General features: G+C 49.8%; 8 protein-coding genes across 8 annotated transcripts; 2 read left to right on the top strand and 6 right to left on the bottom strand.

The window, feature by feature from the left end:
• Positions 1–325: 325 nt before the first annotated feature.
• N7457_001421 (putative cyclin) lies at positions 326–1,278 on the top strand (the record flags this gene model as incomplete). The annotated part of the gene is made up of 2 exons (XM_057172467.1): positions 326–577; positions 634–1,278. The coding sequence occupies 2 exons, from the start codon at positions 326–328 to the stop codon at positions 1,276–1,278; spliced, it is 897 nt and encodes a 298-aa protein (XP_057036370.1).
• Positions 1,279–1,995: 717 nt separating this feature from the next.
• Positions 1,996–8,095, bottom strand: N7457_001420 (uncharacterized protein; the record flags this gene model as incomplete). The annotated part of the gene is given in 6 exon segments (XM_057172466.1): positions 1,996–2,118; positions 2,202–3,623; positions 3,688–5,974; positions 6,060–6,385; positions 6,430–6,518; positions 6,532–8,095. 6 exon segments carry the CDS (start codon positions 8,093–8,095, stop codon positions 1,996–1,998), a joined length of 5,811 nt encoding a protein of 1,936 aa, XP_057036369.1.
• Positions 8,096–10,151: 2,056 nt separating this feature from the next.
• On the top strand, positions 10,152–11,313 carry N7457_001419 (ATG3/ATG10 family protein; the record flags this gene model as incomplete). Its single annotated transcript, XM_057172465.1, has 2 exons — positions 10,152–10,687; positions 10,773–11,313. The coding sequence occupies 2 exons, from the start codon at positions 10,152–10,154 to the stop codon at positions 11,311–11,313; spliced, it is 1,077 nt and encodes a 358-aa protein (XP_057036368.1).
• A 1,548-nt stretch (positions 11,314–12,861) lies between these two features.
• On the bottom strand, positions 12,862–13,902 carry N7457_001418 (putative cell wall protein; the record flags this gene model as incomplete). Its single annotated transcript, XM_057172464.1, has 1 exon — positions 12,862–13,902. The coding sequence occupies one exon, from the start codon at positions 13,900–13,902 to the stop codon at positions 12,862–12,864; it is 1,041 nt and encodes a 346-aa protein (XP_057036367.1).
• Positions 13,903–15,060: 1,158 nt separating this feature from the next.
• Positions 15,061–16,326, bottom strand: N7457_001417 (uncharacterized protein; the record flags this gene model as incomplete). Its single annotated transcript, XM_057172463.1, has 1 exon — positions 15,061–16,326. The coding sequence occupies one exon, from the start codon at positions 16,324–16,326 to the stop codon at positions 15,061–15,063; it is 1,266 nt and encodes a 421-aa protein (XP_057036366.1).
• A 933-nt stretch (positions 16,327–17,259) lies between these two features.
• On the bottom strand, positions 17,260–18,066 carry N7457_001416 (uncharacterized protein; the record flags this gene model as incomplete). The annotated part of the gene is made up of 1 exon (XM_057172462.1): positions 17,260–18,066. One exon carries the CDS (start codon positions 18,064–18,066, stop codon positions 17,260–17,262), a length of 807 nt encoding a protein of 268 aa, XP_057036365.1.
• A 1,211-nt stretch (positions 18,067–19,277) lies between these two features.
• On the bottom strand, positions 19,278–20,677 carry N7457_001415 (dolichyl-phosphate beta-glucosyltransferase; the record flags this gene model as incomplete). Its single annotated transcript, XM_057172461.1, has 3 exons — positions 19,278–19,622; positions 19,687–20,451; positions 20,564–20,677. 3 exons carry the CDS (start codon positions 20,675–20,677, stop codon positions 19,278–19,280), a joined length of 1,224 nt encoding a protein of 407 aa, XP_057036364.1.
• Positions 20,678–22,794: 2,117 nt separating this feature from the next.
• N7457_001414 (uncharacterized protein) lies at positions 22,795–24,834 on the bottom strand (the record flags this gene model as incomplete). The annotated part of the gene is made up of 1 exon (XM_057172460.1): positions 22,795–24,834. One exon carries the CDS (start codon positions 24,832–24,834, stop codon positions 22,795–22,797), a length of 2,040 nt encoding a protein of 679 aa, XP_057036363.1.
• Positions 24,835–26,805: the final 1,971 nt, after the last annotated feature.

The raw sequence follows: 26,805 nt of genomic DNA, 5'->3' as shown, positions 1-26,805 counted from the left end.
CAGCATCGAGCTAAGAACTTGGGGGAGGGGTTTGAAACCGAAAAGTCCAAAAATAATGGAGATGTGCAAGAAAGCAAGAGGCTGGGGCAATGAAATAGCGGTGGCTGAACGGCCTGGAGCTCTCTCCACCTCCGCGATCCACTGAATCTTCCTTTCCAAGCTGATGCTCCGGAAATACGTCGCGAATTAATATCGTCGCCTCCCACTAAGCTTCTTCCGAGTTTAATACCGTCATCGTCGACTTTGAGTCCCGCTCCCGCTGTGCATGGTTTTAGCTGCACGAGGATCTGCGTCATTGCACGTTCTCTCTGCAAATCCCGGCATCATGTTCCCCAACGGGCTAAAGCATTTGTCGAATGCCCTGGCAACGCCCGATCAATTATCAAATTCTTCATCCTCCATTGACGGTGTCCCGTCTGATCTCGAGACCTCCATTCGCTGTGCGGGCGCCCAGCTCACCCAAACCGCCGGCGTCCTCCTACACCTGTCGCAAGACATCATTGCCCAGGCGATCGTAATCTTCACGCGGTTTTGGCTCGGTGGGGATGGAGGCAGCCTGCGGATCTATTCGGTTAAGGTAGGCGCAGCTTCTGAAATCCTCGATTTTCCATTTTGGTTTACTAACTGGAGCAGGATGTATCAGCCGCCGCCCTGTACCTGACAGCCAAGCTTTCCTTCCAACCAACCTCCCCGCGTTCCGTCCTCAATGTCTACACATTCCTCCTCTCAAAAGATGCCTCGCCATTGTGGTTTGTGAAGCATGGTGGGGCTCCCGAGACCCCTCCATCACCCGAAACGTATATTCTGTCCGAGGGCGGCTATCAGTCCGCGCGTCTGGTTCTCCTCCGCGTTGAGACCGTCATCCTCCGCACGCTCGGCTTCGATACACATGTCGCCCTACCCCATGCCATTGCTTTGACATATCTCCAAACCTTAGGCGTGGCAAAGCCCGCTGTTGCTCAACGTGTCATTCAACATCTAAACGCGGCACTGCTCTCGCCTCAACTTCTCTATGTCACACACCAACCGAATGCCCTCGCTGTGGCAGCCATCTATCTTGCTGCACGAGAGGAGGGGGTTAAGCTTGTGGACAGTGAATGGTGGGAGGTCTTTGACGTTGATCGTGAAGAGCTAGGCTTTTTGGTCGTAGGTATGAAGAGCACCGAAGGCTTTATGCGGGCGGAGGTCAGTCAATGGAAAGGCAGATCCATTCCTATGGTAGTAGATGAGGTGGAAGCCGAAATACAGCAAAGACGGATGATGGAGGAGGGGGAATGAGCTTGGTTTGACTTTCTCCTAAATCCCAGCCTCTGAAAGGACGGCTCGAAGAGGGTGTGCTGGTTTAAGCTACCAAACTAATTGCTAGATCATCTACCGCAGCGGGCAGCAAGATGTGCTTACTGCGGGAAATCAACGGCCCACCAGGAGGCTTCCCAGATCCAAGTTGGAACCCAGAACAGATCTCAGGGACCAGACTCAACCTCCAACGCAGTCCCTTCTACAAGAACGTGGCTAGAAGATTGCGGTTTGCGCAGTATCGAACCATTCATCGCTCAACAACATATGACAAGTTAAACCCACACGGCAAATGCGTATCCTGCCTTGTTGCCCTGTCTCCCTAGGTTGAGACCTCTATGATACTATCCAATTGAGTTTAGTTGTCATGAAATATATCCCATTATCATTGCTGGCTGTGTATTGTTCAACCCGAATCACTGAATCTCCTTTGGCTACCTACCTTGGCGGGTGCGGGAATGACATGCGACTCAAGTTGAAAAGACGGCTTGATTTGTTCATATATTCTTTATTTGTAACTGATCGCTTCCTCGTGTTAGCGTGTCCCCGGGTACCAGAAGAGATAGATACATTGAACACTGACAGCAGGTACATGCTGCACGCAACGAGAAACAGGAATCATGTGCAAAGGACCATCTCTGACTGATATTCAAGCTCCAACTACCCAAACTCGAACCAGTCGACAATATTTGTGGTCTTTTATTCCATCTCAGTCGCTCGTGAGACACCCGCAACAGGCTGATGACTTTGTCCTCCAATACCCGCTCCACATTCAGAGCATTTCGCCAGCTCCATCGGCATACCACATTCGCCAACGGCAAACTGGAAGAAAAGAAAATCAAAATGTCAGCTTTGTAACTGTGGCGGAGAGGAAATTTGAGTGAAACTTAGTAAATTGAACTCACAGGATGTCCGTTGACACAATTGTACCAGTGGCCAGAATTCGTCGCGAAGCCTCCATACCCAGTGACCATGGCGCTCTTGATAGACGCAATTTCCTCTGGTGTTACCTCTTCATATCGCGGGCCCTCAAATTGACGAACCATCTCCTGGAGGCTCTCTCGAAGCTCCTTACAATCGCCCAGGTTGTCGCACAGATGCTCAGCATCGGCAAGGTAGCCACGGGTGATGTCTCTGCGACTCGCAAGTGATTCCAACCCTATCTCTTTCTTTGTTTCTGAAGCAGGCTTGTCTGTTGAACGACCTGCATAAGTGCGATAATACCATCCATCCAGCTGGGAAACCTTCGCAAATGCGAGTGTTGCTGCAATGACGATGCGGGAGAGGCTGGCACTCCTAGCTTGAAGGATCAAGGCCTGAGAATCCTCTAGGAACACAACTGTAGAACCAGGCAGCCGGGTACTATCCATTGCCGACCTGGTCCTTGAAGAACTCAACATTCTGAATTTGTCACTGAGAACGATTTCTCGGGCCTTGATAGAAATCAGTCGGGCCCCAAGAGTTATCTGATTGTCAGATTTTGGCGTTGATATTCTGAGTCTATCAAGTCGATTGGCGATGGAAGAATCCTCATTGCCTGATGGTTTCTGACATGAAGCGATTGCATCCATGAGCCTCTTTGTTGGCTGGTTCTCTGCATCCATATTTTTACTCAGGACTGCAGCTTCCATTGAAAGGGAAGTAAGTGGCCCATATCTCGCTCGGAACAGCCCCTCTGTTCTATTTCTGAGTACCATCTTCGGACTTCTGACTTTGAGTGTGTTTTCCAACGTAGTCAAACGAGAATCAAGGTCTCCGAGGTCAGCACGTCCTTTAGTCAAGAACCGCTTGCACGTTTCATCCATCACAGCTCGATTGATGACACGATTGTATCGCTTTGTTACAAATTGGCGAATGGGCTGCTTGCAGTCCGGACATGAAGGTATGGTACTGGCAAGTGAAGCAGAGATGTCCCGAAGGCCGTCAAAATTGCCAGATTTATCCCGTGTATACACACCATCTAGGCCAACTAAGCCATCAACTGACTCATTCGTGAAGAAGTGGCCACATCCAAGCACGACAATGGGACTCTCGTCGAGGTCAATCTCAGAGTAGAGTTTCCATTCGAGCAGATCGACGCGGGCATCTGGCTTGTCACCACATTCCTGACATAGCTCGCTTGGGCAGTTCTCCCCACAAAGACTTGGACACTGATGACCACAGTCTAGGATCTTATCGCAACGCTCGTCGCAAGGAAGTCGGTCACATGGTGCTGCGCAAGGCATGGAGCAGGAGCCTTGATGAGAACAGAACCAGGTGCATTTCTCGATACATGGTGCGCATGCCTTTCCGCATGTTGAGTCACAGGATGAGTGGGAGCATCGAACCTTATTATTGTTAGCATTTACAGGTGGCCAACAGTGGTAGACGGGGGACTGTGGACGAAGTTACCTCGCATTTTGCTTCACAACTGCCACAAACTTCACCATCATGGCATAACTTGAGACATCTGTGATTGCAGACACCGTGAGGACGTTCGCATTTTGTTGTGCACCTCGGATGCGCGAACGATACTACCCCAGCATCGTCTTTCTTCAGACATTTGCCGCAAACCCCTCCACAAATGTGACCGCAGCCAAGGATTTCGGTACATGGCTGAGGACAATGGAACTTCTCGGACGTGACATCCACGAAACAGCTGACTTGGATTGTATGTCCACACTTCGGCACGATCTTATCAACTTCAAAATTACACTCGATGGCTGCCAAGTTGCCCATCTGGTGGCATCTGAGCGTCTTTTTAACATGACCACAAGGGAGTATCACGTTAGGTATCTGAACCATGCAAAGACCACAGTTCTCACCGCACAGCTTGGGACATCCATGATCGCAGGTCTGTCGAATACGAGGGCAGGGCTTGCAGCATGCGAAACCATCGTGCATGAATGATGAATGACACTTGGCTTGACATTGATGGCCGCATGGCTCGAGTCGCCGGGTGCAGGGGAGATCGCAGCCACCTTCAGGGCTTTTCTTCTCAAAGTCGTGAGGCTCGGAGCAGATGATAGGTGTTTCTGGATGGCGGCTGCAGCAGAGAGCCAGTCCCGTACCTACAGCCTTCTTGTGAGCGAGCTGAGCGTGAACATCGGCCCACATTGGGACATTGAGGTACGTCTCGGAATTTCCAATCAAATACATGCCATGCTGCGCTCGACTGAGAAGCACGTTGATGCGGTTTTCGGTGCGTAGAAAACCAACTTTCTGTTTCGGGTTGCCCCGAACTAGCGACACAACGATCACTTTCGCCTCTTCACCCTGGAAATTGTCAACCGTAGCGAGACGGAGAGTTTGAAGTAATGTCCTTCTTTCGATCGGTATGCGTAGCTCTTCTTGGGGTGTATTAGCCATTTCGCTTTCCGTCCCCTCGGCTGCCAAGGTCTCCAGATCGCGCTCGCTGAGACAAATCTCAAAGTCCTTGCTCAAAGACGCCCTAAGCTTCCGTAATTGACCTGTGTAGGGAGTTAGAAGGGCAATATCCTTGCTTGTGTACTCTCCTTGTCGAACAAGATGGCGCACAAGGGCGGTAGCCATGTCAACCTCCCATTGATTGCTGTGTGATTTCACACGAATGTCGTCTTCCCTTGAGTCCTCATCATAACGATGGTCTAGCCAGAAGAGATTATCGCGCATTCCGACGACATTGGGTAAACCATTAACGCTCTCGTGGTCTTGAAGCTTTGGGTAGACCCTTCTGATGAGTTGCGAAATCTCAGGTCTCATTCTTCGCTGCACATTCAGTTGTGCGACAGGTGCAGGAGCGAGGCCTGGCTCGCCGACAGCGCGTCTCTCAAACTGACTTCGGTCCAATTGCCATGCCCTTCCAGACGATGACTCAAGGCTAAGTGAGTAATTCTGAATTTGTGGTCGCAGCTGCCGATGATCGCCAATCTGGATGAAGTGCTCAACGCCTGGTATAAGAGATGAGATGACATGAGCCTCCATGACCTCTGCTGCCTCTTCGCATATGATGACCTTGGCCCCTATGCGACGCAATGTCTTGGTATGTCGAGCAAGGGATGTTGTGGTGATGCCTACCACATCGGCTTTAACCAGGGCTCGTCGGTTGAGTTCTTCATGAACATCGTTGATTTCTTGACGCAGACCTTCAGATTGATCTACTGCCTCGAAAAGTGAGGCGTTTTCGTCTTCACACCACTGCTTGAACCAGCTCGTTGCAAGAGTAAGGCGCTCCGATTTTGTGAGTTGATAGATATTTTGCTCGGCTGTACGCGTCAACTCGGCCAAGCGCTCGTCGCCAACCTCATACTCAGTCTCGGAACTTGACAAATTCGGTGATTTCTTGCCCAGCCAGTGTAACAATGGATCTACAATCACTGTTTCATATCCCCCCTCATCTATCGGGTCGAACTGTCTGTGTATCAAGGGCAATTTGCGGCGCAGAAAATACTGCATTCCTTTCCAGCTTGGGCCCTTTCGAGATTGATGTAAAGGCTTCATAGAATATCCAGCAATTTTCATACATTCATCGAGTCCATTGTATTTTTCTCCGAGAGTTTGCGACTCTACTCTCGTCTTGCCGATCTCCTTGCTAACAACGCGCAGGTTCTTGCCCTCAAGCTCAATGGCCTGGCTGCGGCCGCCAATGCGTATGATCATGAGTATACCGATAGCGAGGAGATGTTTCAAAAACTGATCTAGGGCATGATTGGTGTAACATCTGTTATATGAGAAGGTTAGTCGATATTTAGTAGTTTTTGAGAAGGTTGTCGAGTGGTCCTCGGGACCTGCAGGATAACACTCACATCACAACAATGGGACCAAGTTTCGCCTGTGCTTTGACGGCGAGTAGAACCTGAACAAGCTTGACACCCAGATACGACTTTCCAGTGCCTGGTGGACCTTGAATAAGGGCATATTCTCGAGTGAGGGCGGCAACAAGTCCCACGCACTGGCCTCGGTCGAGACCAGTCAAACCCTCCAGTTCCTTGATGTCAAGAGATTCCGGAATACTGGGGTCCAGTTGAACCTCACGAAATTGATTCTTTGTAATACGAGTCAGAGGAAATACAAACCCTGGCTTTTGAGCATAGGCCGGCGGGGGTATATTGTTGCTGTGTTTATCCCCATCCTAGCGGGGCAAGATCCATCTCTGGAACGGCAGATAGCCCTCACTCTGAACTCGTTAGAGGTTTCTGAGAATAGGGGTAAATGTTGCAGGGATAAGACCATGGAATTCCACCAGAATGCCCTCGATACTTTCGCTGTAAATCTCACCAAGCAGATCCAGTTCTGCCCGGGAACATATCGCAAGCTTCACGGTAATACTGGGCAAATGCTGAGAAGAGACAAGATTGCTCTTTCCCTTGTCCTTGTTGTCCTGAGACGTATTCTTAACTGTAACCTCAAAGAAAAGGAGCCTTTTACGGGTGCCTTCGTTAGTCAGAAAACAAACCAGACTTCCCTCTTCTAGTCGGTTTGATTCCTTCCACCATTTGCATCGCTCGGCGGATGCCCTTTTGTGCAGTCCTAGCGGGGCAGCAAAAGAGATAATCGCTTCAAGGTCTTTTCTTTCATTGATGAACACATACTGGATACGAGATTTCATATAGATATGTGCCCTACTATCTTTGCCGGAGAGGTAATGACTTTGATTGTCCTGCTGAATTAGATCTCGAAGCACATCTTTGGCGGAACCGAAGATGTCATGGCGTAGCAGCCGGAATGTAGAGTCGACATATCTCAGAAGGGGGTCACTGATGAAATGCGGCAGAGAGAAGTTCGTGGATGGTAGATATTCCGAATGCTGGCTCACGATTTCGCCGTGAGTTGGAAGAATTCGAATCTGGGAGATTTCCGTAAGGTCATTGTCGTGTCTGCCGCCGGGGATCTCTGCATCCATTGGAAATGACGATTGGGGTAACCCAGTGCGGTTGATATTCTCCTCGGGAGCCTTGGCAGGAAGAAGGCTACGGTTTGCGTTTGCAACCACTGTGCGCATGACTTCTATTCTGTTCTCAAGTGCATCAAGGTCGGCCTTGGAGCATGCATTCGCGCTTTTATGGGCCAATCCATGTAGAGAATCAAGCAGTGGAGCAAGTCCAGCATGGAACCGTGCTCCTCTGACTCTGTGCAGAAGCTGGTAGAGAGTTTTCAGCAGTAGCTTCATCATTTCTGGAGTAACAACGGCCTGATTGTTACTGTTTAGGTCGCAGCTGTTGATCATACAACGGCAAACGCTTTCCAAAAAGCCGATTGCTCGATCGCCATTCGGGCCGCCGAAGGTTGCGTACATGGTGCCAACAAATGAATCAACAGAGAGACAGTCCAATAGAGCAGGATGAGTGATGACCTTGAGAAATGGCTCAACATGGGGGCGAATCGTTTGGTTTGCATTTTGGCCGACGGTATCAAGCGTTGCCAGAATAAACGCGTGCCCACCGAGTCTATCATCAACCATGTCTCGGGCAAGAAGTTGATGGTCTCCAGTATTTTCACTGTCAAGAATACCAAGAGCGCCTTCCCAAAGTTGAAAGATCTCCTCGTCCTTTCTCCGGGAATATCTGAGAGTGATGAAATCATTTCTAAGGATCTTCTTCCAGTCAAAATATCGTTGCCGAGCACTCGAATCATCAACAGTGGGATTGTTTGTGGGCGCAGCGGATTGTGATCCGATAGCTCTTGTCAGATCATGAGAGAACTTGCAAGTTGAGCCATAGCGACAATTTCCACGCTGGAATTGCATGCAAATCTTGTGGGTTTGGTCTTGCCTTGCGAAGTCATTCGATTCACCTCGATTGATTGTAAAGCCCAGGGGCCGCCGGTTTCCGCGGCCTGTCATGCTTATGAAGGGATTGAGTGAATATCCAACTAGAAGATCTGACTCTGCTTCGTTATGAGGTATCCAATAACAAGTTTGATGCCGATGTAGTGGACGAAGAGCTGAATGCCGCAGACCGTGAAGTAGGTAGATGATTGAAAGGATGGAAAACGGAGAATGTGGACTTTGTAGAGAAGCAAATGGCAGGCTATCAATTTATAGGCCATAAGGGCTATATCAAACAAAGGCATCTACGCGTAGCAAACATTACCTAGCATATACTTGTATGGTGCAGCTAGGGTTGTACATTATGTATCTAGCCCATTGAAACAGACATTGCCACAAGGGGAATTGCACCAATTTGTGTGTCAAGTTCCAGCATATGCCAGTGAAAGCAGACATATGTACTTCCAAGACTGATTCACCATGTCTTACGAGTCATTATTCTGCTGCAGGAGAGGCGGCCTTTGCGAACAATCAATCGAATCACCTGTATTGACTTGATAATAGGAATCTGGAAGAGGGATGGACTTCTTATTGCAGTTGATTGGGGACTTGCTTTAGGGGGAAAACTGCAGGTTCTTCCCACTGGTTGAATCTATTATGTAAAGGAGGAGCTTAGGCAGATCGATCTATCGTAACTAGATACAGTAGAAAGAATATTCATAGGCAGAGGGCTTGTATTCTTCTTAATCAAGCATCAGATCCCCATTTGGAGTACTGTAATACCGTATGCTTAAGCCCTTCCTCATCTTGAGCTTCTGATATAGGTAACCCTAGAAGGATAATTAGGTTTCATAGCCCTGCGAAGTGGTGATCTTCGACAGAAATAGATCCCTTTTTGCGGTCGATCATTGCATTCATCACCATCAGATTCCATGGTTGCTCTTGGGGAATTAACGGACAGCTAAAGGTCCATTCAGCTCTAATCACCGCGTCATATCCAGAGACATCCACCCCGGGCAACGGAGTGTGAATTTCATCCTGAACAGATCCGCCATACGTAATTTTGCGTGCAAGGCTCTCTGCATGGGGTTTCATAGTATTGGAGTCATCACCACGCAGACAGACTAGTTTGGAGATTGTCCACCTTGCCATCATAAGTTAACTCGGTTCAAGCACAATGAATTTGGGTATCGTACCTTCTTCCATGGTTTTTATCACTAAGCCCGTCTCTCATCCAACCATGTGATGTGGTTGCGAAACTGTCACAAGATTCACTGGACAGGTGCCATGAGTGATGATCACGTTCGCTGCCTGTCAGGAATCCACCGGATTTGATTTTTGCTTTCTTTGAACAACCCAGATATCAAAGTCGACGACGCTGGTCTATTTACTCGTCATGTGCGTATCGGGTATATATAGAGATATCTTCGGTGGAGATGTCAACTCTGTTAACAGAGACGCTCCACCGTGGCAAAGTCCGATCTATACAGGTCTGGCCGTGATGGAAGCTCGCAACCCACCCGCTTTTCCATAGTCGACTTCAAGGATTTTCATCTGTATCGTAGATTTAGGCCTATCAAAGTATAAAAAGGCCAGTACAAATGCCTACTATATAGGTGGACTATTATAACTACTCTAGGGCCATAACAAATTTACAGTCTTAAGTAGATCCTTTAGGGTGATATTGGATACGGCAATGAGTGACCATTCGTCGCCAAATTCCCTTTGATATAGATAGTAAGGAAGGTATTAATATACATATATTAATCGGCCATACTGCATGTCGTAATCTGCCCTTTTTTCCTGAACAAACGTTGACTATGTTATAGGCAAGATTATCTCATTGTCACAATAGCCCCGAAAAGACCATTGCATTGGTATATTTCCGCCATAGCTACGCTTCTCTCTACTCTCCACTCCCATTCAGATATTTCTAGGTTAAATCTCAATTCTTTCTAACCCCTAATCCGAGCACGTTTATTGATCGGAGAAGTAAAAGGGGTTTTTACTGCCATCACGTGCCAGCTTTCAGAATGACGAAGCTCACGCGGGGCGGATCATGTGCTCCACCGCTTATCATTTACCTCCCCCGCTTGTATTGCTTTCGCTTTCTTCACTCATACCTACGACGATGAATATCCTACATTCTACACTATCGACCTGGCGGGACCGCCTCGCTCCAGTCTCGCGTACTTCCACCTTCCGCAACACCGGCCAAATCACTCCGGAGGAGTTTGTTCTCGCCGGAGATTATCTAGTTTACAAATTCCCCACATGGGCATGGGCCGATGCATCAAGTCCTGCGAAACGAGTGTCCTATCTTCCGGATAACAAGCAGTTCTTGGTAACCCGTGGTGTGCCGTGTCATCGGAGACTTAACGATAACTTTGCCGGAGATGCTGGGCTCGAGGACGAGATTGTGAGGGATTTCCTCTCCGGCGGTGATGGCGGCGAAGGCACAACATCTGGAGATGGAGAGGATGGGTGGTTGCGGACTGGTGGTGGGCGCGATGCCGAAGCGGACCGTGATAAACAAGAAGCTCGGCTTCGTGACGTGCGAACAGTCGATGAATCAGGAAACCTGGGCGAGCAAGAAGATGACGATGAAATCCCAGATATGGAAGATGAAGATGATGACGACGAAGCCATCATTCGAGGAACTAAAGAGTAAGTGAATTTTACTGCATTTCCGTTTATTGTTCTTTGTAAAACGCCTGTTCTCTGTTTGGCCGGTAACTGATCATCTCTATAGATCTCTCCGCACTTATACCCTCTACATCACCTACTCGAACTTTTACCGCACCCCCCGACTCTATCTTTCCGGATATGAGTCACCATCCGAACCACTCAAGCCACACCTGATGATGGAGGATATCGTCGGTGACTACAAGGACAAGACTGTGACGCTGGAGGACTTCCCTTGGTTCGATAACAGCGTTAAAATGGCCAGTGTGCACCCATGCCGCCATGCATCTGTAATGAAAACACTTTTGGATCGTGCGGATGCTGCTCTCAAACTCCGCCGCGAGAAGCTCCGGCAGACACAGTCACGCGAGGAAGCCAACCGTGTTCTCCGCGCAGGCGGGGGACTAGAGGGCTTGGTGGATGAGACCCAACGTATGTCACTTGGGGATCAGCAGCAAGCCCAACCTAGCGGTGATGAGTGGGAGATGCTTCAGCACGACGAGGAAGAACAGGTTGCCATCCGAGTGGATCAATACCTCGTTGTATTCCTCAAGTTCATTGCCAGTGTGACACCGGGCATTGAGCATGACTTCACGATGGGAGTATGATCTTTTTAGGTCTAGGCCAATCCTATCCAGTCCTTGCTTCCTACAGAGCTATATACTTCAGCCGATTCAGACTGGACTGTGGCCTGGATTTGATGACTTGCTTCCTTTTCCCGATTTTTCTAAACGTGACCTCGGGATATGCATGACATGACATGAGTTTGGCGTTGAACTTCCTTGGGAATGGATATCATCTTTACCTCCTTTCTCCCCCCTTTGCTGGGTTTGCTTTTGCTCTGAGTGCTTATCAGCTTTGGGAAATCCCCTATGGCGAATTTCCTGCAATCTTCGGGCTTATATCCAAGGTAGACAAATTGAATCGCGAGATCGCATATATCATAGCCCCTAGCGCCATCCAAACCAGACTTTGGTGAGAAGACAACCTTGTCCGCTCGATTTAACTCGGAAGGGATGAGCAAGTCCATGCGCCGGGGCACAAGGCTACATGGATCCCAGCCACTATCTTGTTGACCTGAGAAGATTATATGGGAATACAGTTTTAATTGAATCTATCCATTTTCCTCGAACAAACGGTTCAATCCCTTCATAAGGACTAGTCGTCACGATCACTCCGCGCCGGAAGCGAAAATGCGTAACTCTTAGACTTCGACCAAATTAGCATTTCCCAGGTCTCAGGCCCACTAGTCCCTATAGATCTATACATAAGGTTGGTGTATGATTGGTTGATGAAAACGCAGAAGCCATGATGTGTTGTACTGTACTCTAAAATGGAGGATTACCACACGTAGTCGATGCCCATTAGGCTGCAACCAGTATATCTTCGAGTTGTCTATATATATCCCTCAGGTGGGGGAGATTGACACTCTACTACTCGGAATAGATGCAAAATATATACCTATACCCGCGCAGTCAATCACCTATCCATGCTGTAGCCTTGGAGGTATACAATCTAGTATGAAGACTTGAAGTGTATTAAGAATCGCCTTAGAATATGAAGCTATAAAGCCTATCTAGGACTAGGCGTGCATTGTCCCAAACCAATCCACATTAGCTTTCTTTCAAGCGTACGATTATAGAAAAGCTCCCCCCAGAGATAGAAGAAATCATTCAAACACTAGAAGATTTCGCGAGCATTGATCCATTTCTGTATCAAAGTTTTAGATAGCGAATATCAGATCTACTAATAAATGAAGAAGGTATGAGAGAGAGATAGGTATATTCCTATGAGATATGATACCAAACAAACAATAACCACAAAAGAACACTAAATAGCGCTACGCACTCGCAGACGCCCAGAATAGAAATGCACCATCACACCAATAAAAAGTATAGCTAACCCAACAAAGAAATAAAAACCAGGCCTCACGGATAAGCACAGAAAATACACGTATCTGGGGGAGTGAGGACACCAGAGGGCAGATATTATAAAGGAAAAAAAAAGTAGACAAGGAAGAATGTAAGAAGGTGTGCACAATCAAGACAAGAAATTACACATGTCTGATCAATCAGGACGATCATGAAGCGTAAGAGGAGAGCCATGTCGCTGGCATGGCTGCTGGGCCCGGGGCGGAAATATGGCGAGATGAGGGTTTAGTGGAACAAGGCCAGGATGATGGGGAGGGCTACTGCGAGGACGGAGCCGGGGGCGAGAGAGGAGCCGGCGTTGAAGACTGGCATCACGGGGGCGGAGGAGGGGGAAGAGGAGGCGGTGGGTGCGGCGTGGTGGATCAGGGGGATGGAGGTGGTCACGGCGGGAGCGGAGGAGGCCCAGACGGCGGGAGCGGTGGTGGGGACGTCCATGGGGGTTGTGAAGGTGGGTGGGAGGATGGGAGGGTTGGCAGTGGCAACGGGGGGCGCGGCGATGGTCTCAGTGGGAGGAGTGATGACCTCGGCGGGAGGGGCGGCAGTCTCAGTGGGAGGAACGGCAACCTCGGCGGGAGGGGCGGCAGTCTCAACGGGAGGAGTGATGACCTCGGCGGGAGGGGCAGCCGTCTCAGTGGGAGGGACGATGGCCTCTGCGGGAGGGGCGGCAGTCTCGACGGGAGGAGTGATGACCTCTGCGGGAGGAGGGGCAGCAGTCTCAACGGGAGGAGTGATGACCTCGGCGGGAGGAGGGGCAGCAGTCTCAACGGGAGGAGTGATGACCTCGGCGGGAGGGGCGGCCGTCTCAGTGGGAGGGACGATAACCTCGGCGGGAGGAGGGGCAGCAGTTTCAGTGGGAGGGACAATAACCTCTGCCGGAGGGGCGGTGGTAGTGGGAACAAGCACAACGGGAGGCTCAGGGCAAGGGTAGTCATCGTTATACTGGTCCTCGCCAGCGCCGACGTTGACATAAGGGCCGCCGGGAATGCCGACATCAACACCGGCGCCTGAGTGGTGATAATCGCCAGAGCCGGGGCCACAGGGGCCGTGGTGGCTGTCATGGTAGCCGGCGCCGACATTCACGTAGGGACCATCAGGGATTCCGACCTGGACGCCGCTGCCAGCGGAGGTCTCGCTATTGCTGGAGCCGTAGTTCATCATGTTAGGGACTGGGAAAGAAGGCATCTGGGGAGCAGAGAGGACGGTGGCAGGGCCTAGGGCGAGGAAGAGGCCCATGACGCCGGGGACGTTCATAGTAGAGGAGACCATGGTTGCGGATGTGATGGTAGTAGGTGGTTCGCAGTAAAAGAAGACGGTGAATGTTCTGGATGGAGTATAATCGAAGCGCTGACTGAGCGAATCGTGGAGAGGTGGATTGAAAGAGAGCTTGAAACGAGAGAGAAGAGCGAATGACTGTCAAGAGACTGTTGTGTGATGAGAAACAACAGGTGAGGCGTGAAGCATGGCCCTTATGTAGTTTTCGACATCCATGCAAAGTATACGCCTGAGTTGTATCGTGGAGCCAAGGGCTTTGCCCAGGACCAGATAAGACCAGATAGGGAGCTTCCTGCAAGGCACAGACTACCTCGGTCCTTGATGGCAGTTCGAGAAAAGCCATAAGGGTAGTGATCTGCAAGGCCCAAGGTCACGGCAGCTGCCGAGAGCAGAAATCATGAGAGACATTGAGGCCTGGAAGTCTGGAACCAGGAAAGTGGTGGAAATTAGATAGATGGGCCTAGGTGGGCAACATGGTTCGCTAGATAGAAGGTGCAGGTCTTGTCCAGAGTCCAGGTGTGCCCTAAACGAATCAGTGTAAAGCTTATGCATGACCACTCCGACTCCGACTCCGAGTGTAACTCAGCCAGGAGAATACTCACAGGATTCTCGCTGTCGTATGAGCGACAGATGGGCTGCTCACCGTGAAGAACAAGACAACACGTGGGGCTGGATGGAGAAGAGAGGCTACTTCGATGCAAGGGAGAGTCAACAAGAAGGCAAAGAGACAACCAAGTGGCCCCTCCACAGGAGAACCGATGAAAGAGCTAATCAAGACATTAGATTTAGATCAATTGTTCCTATGTCAAACGCAAGGAACCCCAATAGCAACCAAAGAAAATTTTGATGGAACTTGCTAGGGCCAAGGCTGCCTGTCAAGTCGACCAGGTAACCCCTGAAACGAGGATAGACCAGGAAGACTACTGAAACAAGTGGAATAGTATTGCACATATCGGGATATATCATAATCTCGTGAGGTATCTCGCCAAAAAGGAAAATCAAAGAAAAAGACGGGCGTATCAGAAAGATATGCACGTCGTATGTTAGAAAGAAGGGGGAAATAAGAGAAGAAGAATCGAAGAAATCCACACTACATGATGAGCAAGATCACATATCACAAAGAACCAAGTGTAGATGGCGGAGAATATATCCTTAGATTTGACCCAAATTCGATATTCCAAATGCAGAACCAAAATTGCTCGATTTCCTAAACTTGAACTCAGGCTCCCTGTCGTCCTGGTTGGCGAACTCAGACTCCGGGTCTGTCTCATTCGGGTCAACGGATTCAACCGAGCCACCCAGTATGTTCTTCGCCTGACTAAGGAGCTTTTGGTCAAGTTCATTCAGAAAATTAGTATCGTGCTCCTCATCATTAATGAGACCAAGCGGCCCCTTGAGAGCGGGGTCATCTGGCACGTCCGGAAAGTAGGAGATCTTATTCTCAGAAGGTTGTTGGACGTGCGTTGCCACGGGCGCAAGAGGTTCTTCTTCCGCCTGGGAAGGAACCTCGAGGGGAGAGCACTCGTTGGTGGTCTTGCGACTATCATCCAATCCGTCGATGATCGCCATTGGGGTATGACCTGCATGGCGGAGCAAATTCTCATTGGGCGGGCCGAGCTCGGACAGCTTCAGTTTGAGACTGTTTCGATGTTCCATACTGGGCCTTGCAGTGACTGTAGGGGCGTTTCCAGGGGATGTTACCAGGGGCGACGGGGAGGGCGGAGTCATCACTCGAGCTACCACGCCAGGTGGCAAAGCCGTGGACTTGAGCGTGATACCATCTAGGGTGCTGTCAAGCTTTTCGATCGGCACTGGCAAACTCACAGGCGCTCTAGAAGGGTCTACTAGTTGCGCCTGAGGAGAAAGGGCCCGATCAAGGGACGGTGGATTACGCCCGCTTTCGGAGATCGACGGCAGATAGCTCTGGTCTGGGGAATCGGGCGCCGCGAACACCCTTGTTGGCTGACTTCCTGGACTCGTCCCCTCCCACACCTGAGCTCTTAAGCCATTTGAGTTATACAGCGATGATTGAAGCACGAATTTGGCGGATTCCGGCCCCAATTGATTTGTTCTGTTCCCTTGGTTTCTGACCGTCTCCTCCAGCTCGATAATTTTCGATCGCAATAGCGCCCGCTCCTTTTCCCACAGTCGTCGCTCCTGCGCAAACAATGCCCTCTCCGTTTCGAAATTCACCCGTTGACTCTGGAGTAGCGCTCGAGACTGGTCGATGTAAGAAGTATCCATGGCGAACGAATCTACCAATGCCGACTCGTGAAACGTGGTTCGGCCGTAGCCTGAAATGACAGGAGGAAAAGTGGCCGAAACGGATTTTGTGCGACGAACGGGTATTTCGGTCGGAGAGAAGCGCACTTCTTTGTAGAGACTTCCGTGGCCGTCTGGTAATTTGGTGTGCTTCATGGTGTTGAGATTGTTTCGATTCTTTTCGAATTTTTCACGATAATGAGCTCACGACATATAAGAGTGTTGATATATTAGATACACGATAGTGCCCAACCTGCAGAGCTTCGTTGGCTTTCTGCGAGTCCAGACTGGAGTAGAAGCGGTCAATCACGAGACACTGCCTCGGTCTAACGGCATTGAATGCGGACTAGATTTCATGCGAGCTTCTCGATACGGTGCATGTCAGGAGAACGCGTTCGGCGAATGGATGTTGGGCAGGTTGGGCGGGGTTTGGTTTGGGTAGCCTTCAGGTAGGAAGCTCGGAGATGGGAGAGTGGAGTTGTAGTTTAATTTCCTTGAATCATGAATCTCCCCACATCTTCGGTTACCAGATGGAGTTGGAGAAGGTGTCAGGGGGGAAGATCAAGTCCAAACCAAAATCAGAGCTGAGCTTATGACGTCAAAGAGGGCTCCGTCAAGGGCAATATCATTAATAAGATGGTTTCAGCGTCAGCGTCATAGAAAATGTGTGTATTGTAACGACAGAAGAAACGGGATGACCTGGTAAAGTGACTTGGGGTATATTATAACGACTATTACTCTCTAACTGTGTAATCACCGATAGAACAAGAATGGGGAGAACCAAAAAGCAACCTAAACGCCCCAATCCCGCCATTTGCGCCAAAGGATCCCACTGAACTTTCCATGACATACGACCAGGATATCTTCGTATGATCGGGGTTCAGACGTCACGGCGCAGGGCTAACAAAACTCGCAAAACGATGCTTTTAAAACAAACTGAGAAGATGACCAGATATGCCTTGATCCGCAAGGCTAAAGATGCAAGATAAAAGCAAACAGAAAAGCAGAAAGAAGAGTCCCCCATTAAACAGGAGCCAAAAAAAAAGTAGAACCACCGGAGAACCAAAAAAGGCAACCCAAAGGAGCAGGTCAGCAAACAGAAGGAGTGGGCCGATGCCGGCTTGGCGCCATTTTCTTTTTGAAGTCGCAATCCAACGACCAAGCCGAACATCCCTTGATCGACCGAGCATCGGAAAGCCGACGCGGTGAACGACTTCGCCAAACAAACTGCTGAGCCTCTTCCAGCAGATGCTGATCGCCATTAGGCAACGGATAGAAGCTCACATCCTTGCACAAGGCACCGAACCGCGTGGCGAGATCGAACACTCCTCGGGCCGTGAGATCCCGACCCCCGACATTGGCAGAGGGATAGTAAAAGCGTGGGTCGACATAAAGGAGAACGCTATTCCACAGCGGCAATTTCTCCGACAAGAGCCGCGCTGCACACTCGTATTGTTTGAGAGTGCGCTTGGGCACGCCCGTTTGCGTGTGCACGAAGAAGAAGATCTCGAAGCCGACGCTGCGGATGCGTGCGCGGGCTGTGGCACTGAGCGTGTCGAGGAACTGGCCCAGGCGGTCGAGGTTGAAGGAGTTGCGCAGGAAGAGCGTGTGGGAGGAGTAGAGGTAGTCTTCTGCTTCGTCGTGGAGTTGGCGGTTTACACGGAGTAACTGGCGTGCTGTGCCGTCGTCGCCAATCCAGTGAGGACTCATTGATAAGGCTCGGTATTGACCGCGGGCTGTGAAGGTCTTGCCACGATCGCCCAGGACGATCATGGGTTTGCTGACGAGGTACTCATTTGGTACGGACAGGGCATATGCGTAGATCTTGAGACGGAGTTCGGCTGGGAGTTGGAGGAGGCGTGAGGTTGATATCGTATTGTTGAATGTTGACGCCATGTCTACCTTGCAAAAGGGATGATGAAATTGTTCAAATTTTCTGGAAAGGCGGCTGCTAATTCCGTTTAATAGGCAATGGTCACACTCGGATGCGTTATATAGATGTGTTTGCCACCGCACAAATTTGGACAGCGCAGACCCTTCTCTTGGAAACGCCTGAAAGGGTCAAGGAAACCTGAGTAAAAATAGACCGGGATCTCAGATGACCTTGCTTCACGTATGCCAATGCGAGAATCAGGCGATGTTGACTCCGTGCCATAGATAAAAACGACATAGCATCTGATCGACATTCCACGTAGACCGCCGATTTTTCGACATCCACGATACCAATGTAGCGCTTTTCGGCGAATACAGGGTCTAGTGAAATCGGCACCAATCCATCGGCGGTTGTCCTTTCTGCATAGTTCCGTCCAATTAGCCGGTTCCTGAACTCTTCCGTGGATCCTCAAAGCGATTGCAAGTTTTCCTGTCTGAACCGTGGTCTGTCGTTACATATGGAGACCCATTGGAGACCCACGTGTGGACCGGAAAAGGCCTTCTATGGAAAAAGTCGGTTACTTTGGAAATCTCTCTTTTGCTCTAGACCTGTTACTCGGAGAGAAAAAAAAAGCCACGAATGGACCCTATATTGGACATGAAGTAAGGAGATCAGTACGCGCAATGCCAAGTGATTCATGGTATGGTCTAGCAGCTCCGAAGTTCGCATGTGCAGTCACTGATTTGTCTATCTGGCCTCCGTACGATATGGCTACTGATCGCTCGTGCTTTTGCGCATGTAGCAAAAGAGCCGTGCAGGGTAGTAAAGTATAGATACACCGTTTGAGCAGCAGTAGCCAATCGGCCAATCAGCCACGGAATTCACTGTGGAATGGAGAAACCCTGGAACATTAGCGTTGTCGATGGAGACTCCGACACCCAATGAAGCAGGTAACATGGCTTGGACAACGGGACGCCCACCGCACTTCCGACACTCAGGACATCCGAAGTCCATCCCGATGCCCGGTGGCATAGCAAACTAGAGCCGATGGGGACAAGTGTGTCGAGGTTCAGCGGGGCCAAGGGGTCCATCAGACTAGGTATATACATCCTGAGAGGCACTATATCGGAATTAAACGATCCAGGCCCGGGAAGCCGAATCTCTAAAACTCAAGATGCAATTATATTCGCCATGCAAAACTGTCAAAAATTAATGAGATATTTACCAATCCCGATTATCGCTGTCTATATACACCCAAGGACCAAGCTGCCCGTAGAACAGCCAGACCCCAGGCCATGCCGATGCTATCTCGCAAGACATTCAATTTACTGCCCTTGACCTCCCTCCATCCCACAGGCACTTCGGCCACGGGAATCCGGGCAAACTCGGCCAACATGAGCATTTCAACATCGAAAATCCAACCCTCAGAATGCATGTAAGGCACGATGTAAGGTAGCGCATTGCGCGAGAACAGCTTGAACCCGCACTGCGTATCCTTCACAGTCGCCGTCTTCGGAGGCGTCATGAGCCACAGGATCAAATGGAACGAGTGCATCAAGAAGTTGCGAAGCTTGGATCGCTAAAGGTGTGTTAGTATCAAATCACACAAGTTTCCCACATCTCCCAGCTCATATCAAGCATACCTTTACCACAGCCTCACTGCCAACCATATGCGCCCGCGATCCCACAGCAACACCACGCCCCCTCGCATCCTCTACATCGCGACAAGACCCGACAAGCTTGCCCAAATCATCGAACTTGCTGGCCCCATCCGCGTCTGCGAAAACAACATACTGGCCACGAACATGGCGCATCCCATGCGTGACTGCACCGCCCTTACCACGGTTGTGAGTCAAACTGACGACGCGGATCGTGCCGGGCGGAATATGCACTCCTTCCGCAGCCTGCGGCGTCCAGGGACCCGCGTGTCCCTTGGGGTGCAGAGACAGCTGGTGATCGCGCGCAAAGCGGAACGCGACTTCCTCCGTGCGATCCGTCGAGCCGTCCGAGACAAGGATAATTTCCCAGCCGCGGTCTGAGGCGGTATTGGGTGTCGCATCCCCGTTCAGTTTACGGTTACGCATTGAGCTGGTCTCAATCGTCTCCGCGGTGGAAGCTGTTGTCCCGTACATGCGCTCTAGGTAGTTGACGGCTTCCTCCAGCATGCCAGTTAATCGGTCCTCCTCGTTAAAGGCCGGTACCACCACGGACATGAATAGCTCGGCTGGTTCGATTGTGTGAATTATGGGTGTTTTGCGATCGGTGTTTTTGGAGTTGAGGCTGTCGAGCCAGCAGGGTAGGGGTTCGGGGTCCGTAACGGCTCCATCTTTGGCGAGAGTTCTATACTTCTTTTCTTCTGATCGGGGTGCGCGCGGGACTGGTGCGACGAAGAATATAAACAGAAAGAACTAAAAACACAAGCAATTGAACACGTTAGTAATTTGGGGTCGGCGTCGGCGGGTGTGCGGAGTGTCATCCGCGCGTTCAGGTACAAGTGCAGCCGAGCGAACTTGGACTTACTAGGACGAATAGTCCCAACAATGTGGATAGGGCGGCAACGAGTAAGATCTGGACTGGGATTTCAGTCACGGTTTGGACGCATTGGCGACAGACCTCCCCCAAAGCTGCCGCCATTGTGGAGAGAGAGAGCGACGAGCTACACGGCAGACGCGGAGGAGAAATGAGGAATTGGGAGACGCGAGTGATGCCCGAAGGGAGATGGCAAGCACTTAGGTCTGAGAGAGAGAGCTTTCATACATAGAGTACAAATTAATCCCCAAGCTTCATTCGAAGGGTAGGAGGGGAGAAGAGAGGGGGGATGTTAACGTTGCAAGTTGATAATCGCCAGCTTGTCCTTTTATCGGCAACGCGCGAGCTCCGAAATAGACTGCGCTCCACCACTAAAAGGAGCCACGGTTCGTAAATTGTCATATATTGTTTCAAAGGTCTCTGTTACGAAGTCTGGGGGCCTGTTTTACCTACATACATAGGTGGCATTTTGCATACTATGACGTAGATCATTTACATGGTGTTTATGCGCTCTATACTCCATACGCGTGGATCTAATAGTAGTGCATCTTCATAAATAATGCTATGATATCGGGTATATACAGGGACATCGGGGCTGAACGTCTCCTTATGGAACTATTCGACTGTATAGATTACGATAGTGATAAAACAATGGAGGGGCTCTAAGAGGCAAATATTAGCTGAACCTAGTAGCTCAGAGATCTTCGAGTGAAGGGTGCCTCACGCGGGCATCTAGATTCCATCCTGTTAGAATGTCATGTACTAGATGGGGATTGGGGACCTTAAAAGGGAAGATGGCTCAGCCATGAGCAGAAGACTGTGATTCACGAGTGTTCGAGTCGTTCTTACACGACAGGCCCGTCGGATGCGTAGACAAGTCCTTGGGGAACTCACTACTGGGCGAAACTCGAGGGATATCCCTAGTAGAACGGGTTGCACAACTTGCCTGAAACAGCATCAGAGAGCGCTGCCAGCATCAGGTATCTGGATCTTGCTTCCTGCGCTCTGCCACGGGGGCAAAGTAGGCGATGCATCGGTGCAGAATGAAGTGATTATTTAGCTACACTTCCCAAATGGGAAGGGACTGAAATAAAACTTCCATATTTTCAATTCAAATACTTTCCTTCAGTTATCATCAAGCTTCTCCTGCTTTCACCACCCGAGCACCACACGGCTCCATGCGTTCTCAATCTCCTGTGATCAATCAACAACCATTGCCAACCAGGTAACCCCGGTTTCTGCAATATCCCCTTCTCTCGAGGCTCTCTCTCCATCCTCGTTCTTGTCCCCGATGTGCAGTTCAAGGCCAATACATTGTATTAAGATGCCTCTTCCTTTCACAATTCAAACACAATCATTCATTCACACCACCACCACCACCACCACACAACAATCTAGTACAGAACAACACAATTTGGAGAAGTCAAGTCTGACTTTGAAAAGATCTGAGAGCAGTTCTTTCCTGACGAAGAATTGCAGTCATCCGAGTCCACAAAAAGACCGAAGTAGAAGTCCTGGTTTCTAGCAAGTCAAAGTCAGCCACGATGGAACTGGAGCCCACAGTCCAGTGCCCGGCAACATCCGAAAGGCAATTCAACACTCCGAAAACGCGGTGGAACAAAATGGCCGACGCCAGAGATTCTGGGGGTCAAGTACAGGATCCTCATGAAATCCATGTCCAGAGTCGCGGGAGTCCTTGGAAGTCCTTGAAAAAGGGTCCTTGTGGAGGCAATCCTTGGTCCAGAGAGAGATCTGTGGTTTGATATCTGTCGTGTAGTGGCCCGGCTCATTATTTCCAGTAACGTAATAACAAAAACACGGGTCCCCTTCCAAGCGTTTACGGAGAAGGTCCAAGGGAAAGATTCGCGCCCAAGCATCCATCTTGAGCACGAATCTGAGAAAAATAGAGAACAGCAAAGAACCTCTAAGGATTCCACCAGCCCGGATAATGATTCCCTTCCACAGGTGCATCCGATGCCATGAAAGGGAATCCGCATCAGAGCCAGGAGTGACCCCCCCCTCAACCCCTTTCACACTCCCTGCATCTCCTGATCAGAGTGTGATATTTCAGTTCCTAGTGATTCAAGCTTTCCAGAGAGATAAGCTGGGGATTCTGCTATTGGCGCAAGTTCGTGTGCTAATTTGGTAGGCGTAAAACGTTGTGTCCGATCGTATGTCATCCAACGGTTGAACTAAATAGTATATGAACGTCAGCCTTTTTTTTAGATGCACGAGTACAAAAAGAGAGGATAACAGACCTTTGCGATGCGAACACCGAGCCAAAGGCATCGATGTCTTCTAGGAGACACTGTTGAAGCTGCGTCGATTGATAGTCTCTCATCTTCGGTGGGAGCCTCCTCAAAGAATCCCGCTGGGAAATATACTTGACTCCATGCTTGGCCTCTGATCAAAAAGTCCTCCGGCAGTTGGACAGCGTCTTTGGTGCCAAGCGGGAACGATTCGTTTTCGATTTTCGAGATATCATCATCAACACGGAACAAGGTGTTCAGATACGCCGCGAGCAGCGACCACGGAATCAACGGCTCCAATCGTTGTATGGCAGCCGGATTGACCGTAAGACACGAGATAAATGCCATTGAGATATGAACACTGGGGTACATATTTGGATCGCCGACTTGTCCGAGCATGATGATGAGGGTGTGAAACGTCAGCGAGCTCGCTCGGAAGGCAAGCTGGGATGAGATGTCGGCATATGCACTTTCATCAAGTGTCCTCGCACCAGATGCCCACTGCATTGCCAATAATCGTTCTTCTACAGTGGGGTTCTGCGACTTCAATGTGAAGTCTTTTTCCATGACTCCATCTTGACTTCCATATTGGAATATCGCGCAAATATTGCAAGATGTCATCTGAACACCTTGCTGACTGTTTCTGCCTATCCGGTTGATCTCCATGCGTAATTTTGCGAGGAATCCATTCGCTCGGGCGGCAAAGTCCTCAGCCGAGGCTGGAGGTTGCATGAAAAGTGCGCTGTGAGTGGTCACGAACGACGTGACCCAAGTTTCCTCCTGAGTCGGCAGGCTCAAAAGCGGAGCCACCAATTGTTTCATGCCGTGTAAGGCATTTGGGAATGGGGATACGCTGACCAGTGCTTTTGTGTAGTGGAAGAACTGTTGGAGGACATCTGGACGCGCCAAAACAGCCAGATGATGCTGGATCCGCCCATTGCTCGTACTTCCCCCTGCATCTTGGTTATACCAGTATCTTGAGACTCCTGCCCAGAGCTCACGATCCTTTTTGTCGTACTCCTCCACCGCCATGCGATAACGCGCAAGATCACCCAGGCACTCAATCCATGTCTCTTTGAAGTCTGGGACGCTTTCTAATAGCAGCGTCATCATAGAGTATGAGAGGTAGATAAAATCGAGCATATACTCCATTGAATCGGACAAATTCTGACGCAACAGCTCTAAAAACGAATGTACTCCGTATCGCCACATTCGAGCCGGCATTGCGTATTTCGTCGCAAGCTGTTTGAGAACACGACTCGCTGACGGATGTTGAGAGGCCAGGAAGAAATCGTGATGCTCGTGGAGCAGCGTTCGGTGCACTGAGACCAGCACCTGCCACTGAGCTTTTGACAGTTGGGTCTTGGATTCGGCCTGTTGCCTATCGACTTCGATGCATTTCTTTTCCACCTGAACCAAACCAGTATATATCCCGCGGACTTCGTTGATTAGTTGCTCCTCAGTGATAACGTGAGTCTCCAGTTGTTTAAACATTTCACGAATAGTGGGCTCTGCATCCTCCATCACGACATCCTGATTGATTGCCATCTCATTCCTCCTGTTCGATTCCAATGACTCCTGCGCCTGTTTGTTGTAAACAGCAGTTGGCACTTCAGTAACAATTTGATAGTGCACGGTCATGGGTGTCGAACATGGTCTTGTCGAGTCTGGATGTGTCGAACAGTCGTGAACCAGCGGCGGTTCGTTTTCTTGCTTGGGAACCCTATTATCCATACTTGGTCCCTCGGTACCTTGATTTTGGGTTTCAGAGACACCGCCTTTTATGTGTTGATGGGCTGAAGCTGAAACCCGCCGACCTTCTCGAGACATTCGCAAACTGTGGCTGCGGGACCCCTGGAGGGCCTTGCCGACACTGGCACGAGCAGGGCCTTTAACCTTTCGCACACCTCGGTTACTGAGTGTTTCGAACGGGCAATCATCTGCTAGGACGCCCGTAGAATGGGGCCGAGCACCGGAGACTGAGCAGCTTGAGTAGTACCCTTGGGTACCCATTTCAGATATGAAATCCTTGGATATTAATTTTCTCATTGATCGCCTATGGAAATCGTTAATCAGAGCACAGGGAATCCGATCATCCATCCCAACTCGCCTCGGGGACACGTCGCCCATAACTTTGTTTGAGACCCTGGTCTTGGCATCCAGTCTGTCCAAATGATGCCGAGTTGGCCTCAACTCCTTGCGACTCGGATCACCCATTTCGATCACTAATTATCTGGGCGGAATTAGTGAGGTTTATGGACAGCATTATCAGGCCGAACGTACTAAAGATTGGAAAGGGTGGGAAAGGGAGTTAAGGGTCGGATGAGGCTCAGGATCCGCCATTTAATGGAGATTGGGGTTCAACGAAAGAGCCCCAGCGCTTTATTTATGTCGAGAAGCCCTTACTATCTGAAGACCCCACCTATTATAAACTCACCTGGGAACGGACACCCGGGTAGGTGTTACCGAACAGCTTGGCCAATCGTTGTAACGGTTGGCTTACACCCCGGTTGCCTTCCAATTCAACCGCCCTGTATTTATGTCATTTACGAAAGAATATCCAACTGCATTTTCTGAAGGACCAATAGCTCTTCATTCAGCCTCTGATTCGAAATTTCCAGAACGGTGCCTATCAAGCCGGGCATAATATGCCCTGGACCCTCAGATCTATACTCCGTACGGAGTACTTTTCGCCCCATCAATCCTATTGCATGAATACCAGCCTCTTGTCGATCTGCAGAGAGGAGTATTTGGTATTTAAACAGCCGATCTGGTTATAAATTGACAGGTGCCTCATCCAACTGTTGCAACGTTCCAACTCGCCCTATCCTTGCCCAACAGCCCTGCTTTTCTCCCAATATCAACCGTCGTGGTGATTGTGATATGCGTCGGGACCCAATGCCATCAAAGAAAGTTTTTGGGTCAAGGGGTGTCTGTGATTGCTTTGGACATAACGCTAGAGTATTGTTGACCCTGGTCGTCACCGCTACTTGGAAGTTGGCCCGCCATTTTGGCCACCATCGCCAAACGAACTACACCGATTGTTTGTATTTATCGTTTTATTCATTTTGCACCCGGGGCTTAGTTGGATCATTGAGCTTTCTCGCCAGCGAGCCCGGATTCCCGGATTCTTTGTTCTGCTCGCCGGCTGCCCAGATGATGGGGATCCTCAAGGTCCAAGGCCCTCGTTTAGGATTGACTCGAGAACACGACTTTTCGTCATTGCGTCGGCCCAAAACGAGAATATCTTTGACCAATGCGGGATTTTTAATTGGCCTTCGGAGAAGGGTGGATTATATTGTGGACACACTATCATCATCCTGACCATCAAGAGGTCAGTGGATATAGGCGATGATGCGCCATCATGCAACTTAGAAATGGGCTGATTGCACCAGGCTGCCAGAGGGGTATCCACGAGGAACCACATGGGCTTATCGAGTCTTGGGAATGCACAGATGACAAGGTGACTGACCGGATTTGAGCTCTAGGTATTACCAAACCTTGCAACTTCATATCAGCTCAATGCGTTAGTCAAGATACAGTCATACCAGGAAGTATCGAATGTCAAAATTAGAAACATATCTAGCCCTTGTATGCGGAGTACTCGTTGCAATCTCCCCCATACTCCGTATTTTGTATGACATACACCATATAGTGGTGGGCCTAACACTAATTTAGACACCGATTCAAGCCAACCTTGATATAGGCTACACCCGAACCACTCCTCTATCAGCCACATTGTCATGCGAAACCTCCATGCAGTGCACTCTAAATCCACACTAGAGGCGGCTTGGTAATGACGTTAGAGGAGTCTTAAAAGACGTCTCGCTCGGGGCGTCAGGGCTGAGCATTCCACGTAAGCACCCGCCTGGAGGATCTCGGGGAAATCATGAAACCTCACCACGTTTGACGACGCGTTGCAGAACAAGTCACCGGTGTCAGTCCCATTGAATATCTCCAGAGCAAATACGATATCTACGTATA

Source organism: Penicillium paradoxum (genome assembly GCF_028828445.1).
Source record: "Penicillium paradoxum strain IBT 22861 chromosome Unknown utg000002l_segment0_segment0, whole genome shotgun sequence".
Taxonomy (NCBI): Eukaryota; Fungi; Ascomycota; class Eurotiomycetes; order Eurotiales; family Aspergillaceae; genus Penicillium; species Penicillium paradoxum.
The sequence above is the reverse complement of the archived record's forward strand: the minus strand, read 5'-3'. Positions and strand labels throughout refer to the sequence as shown.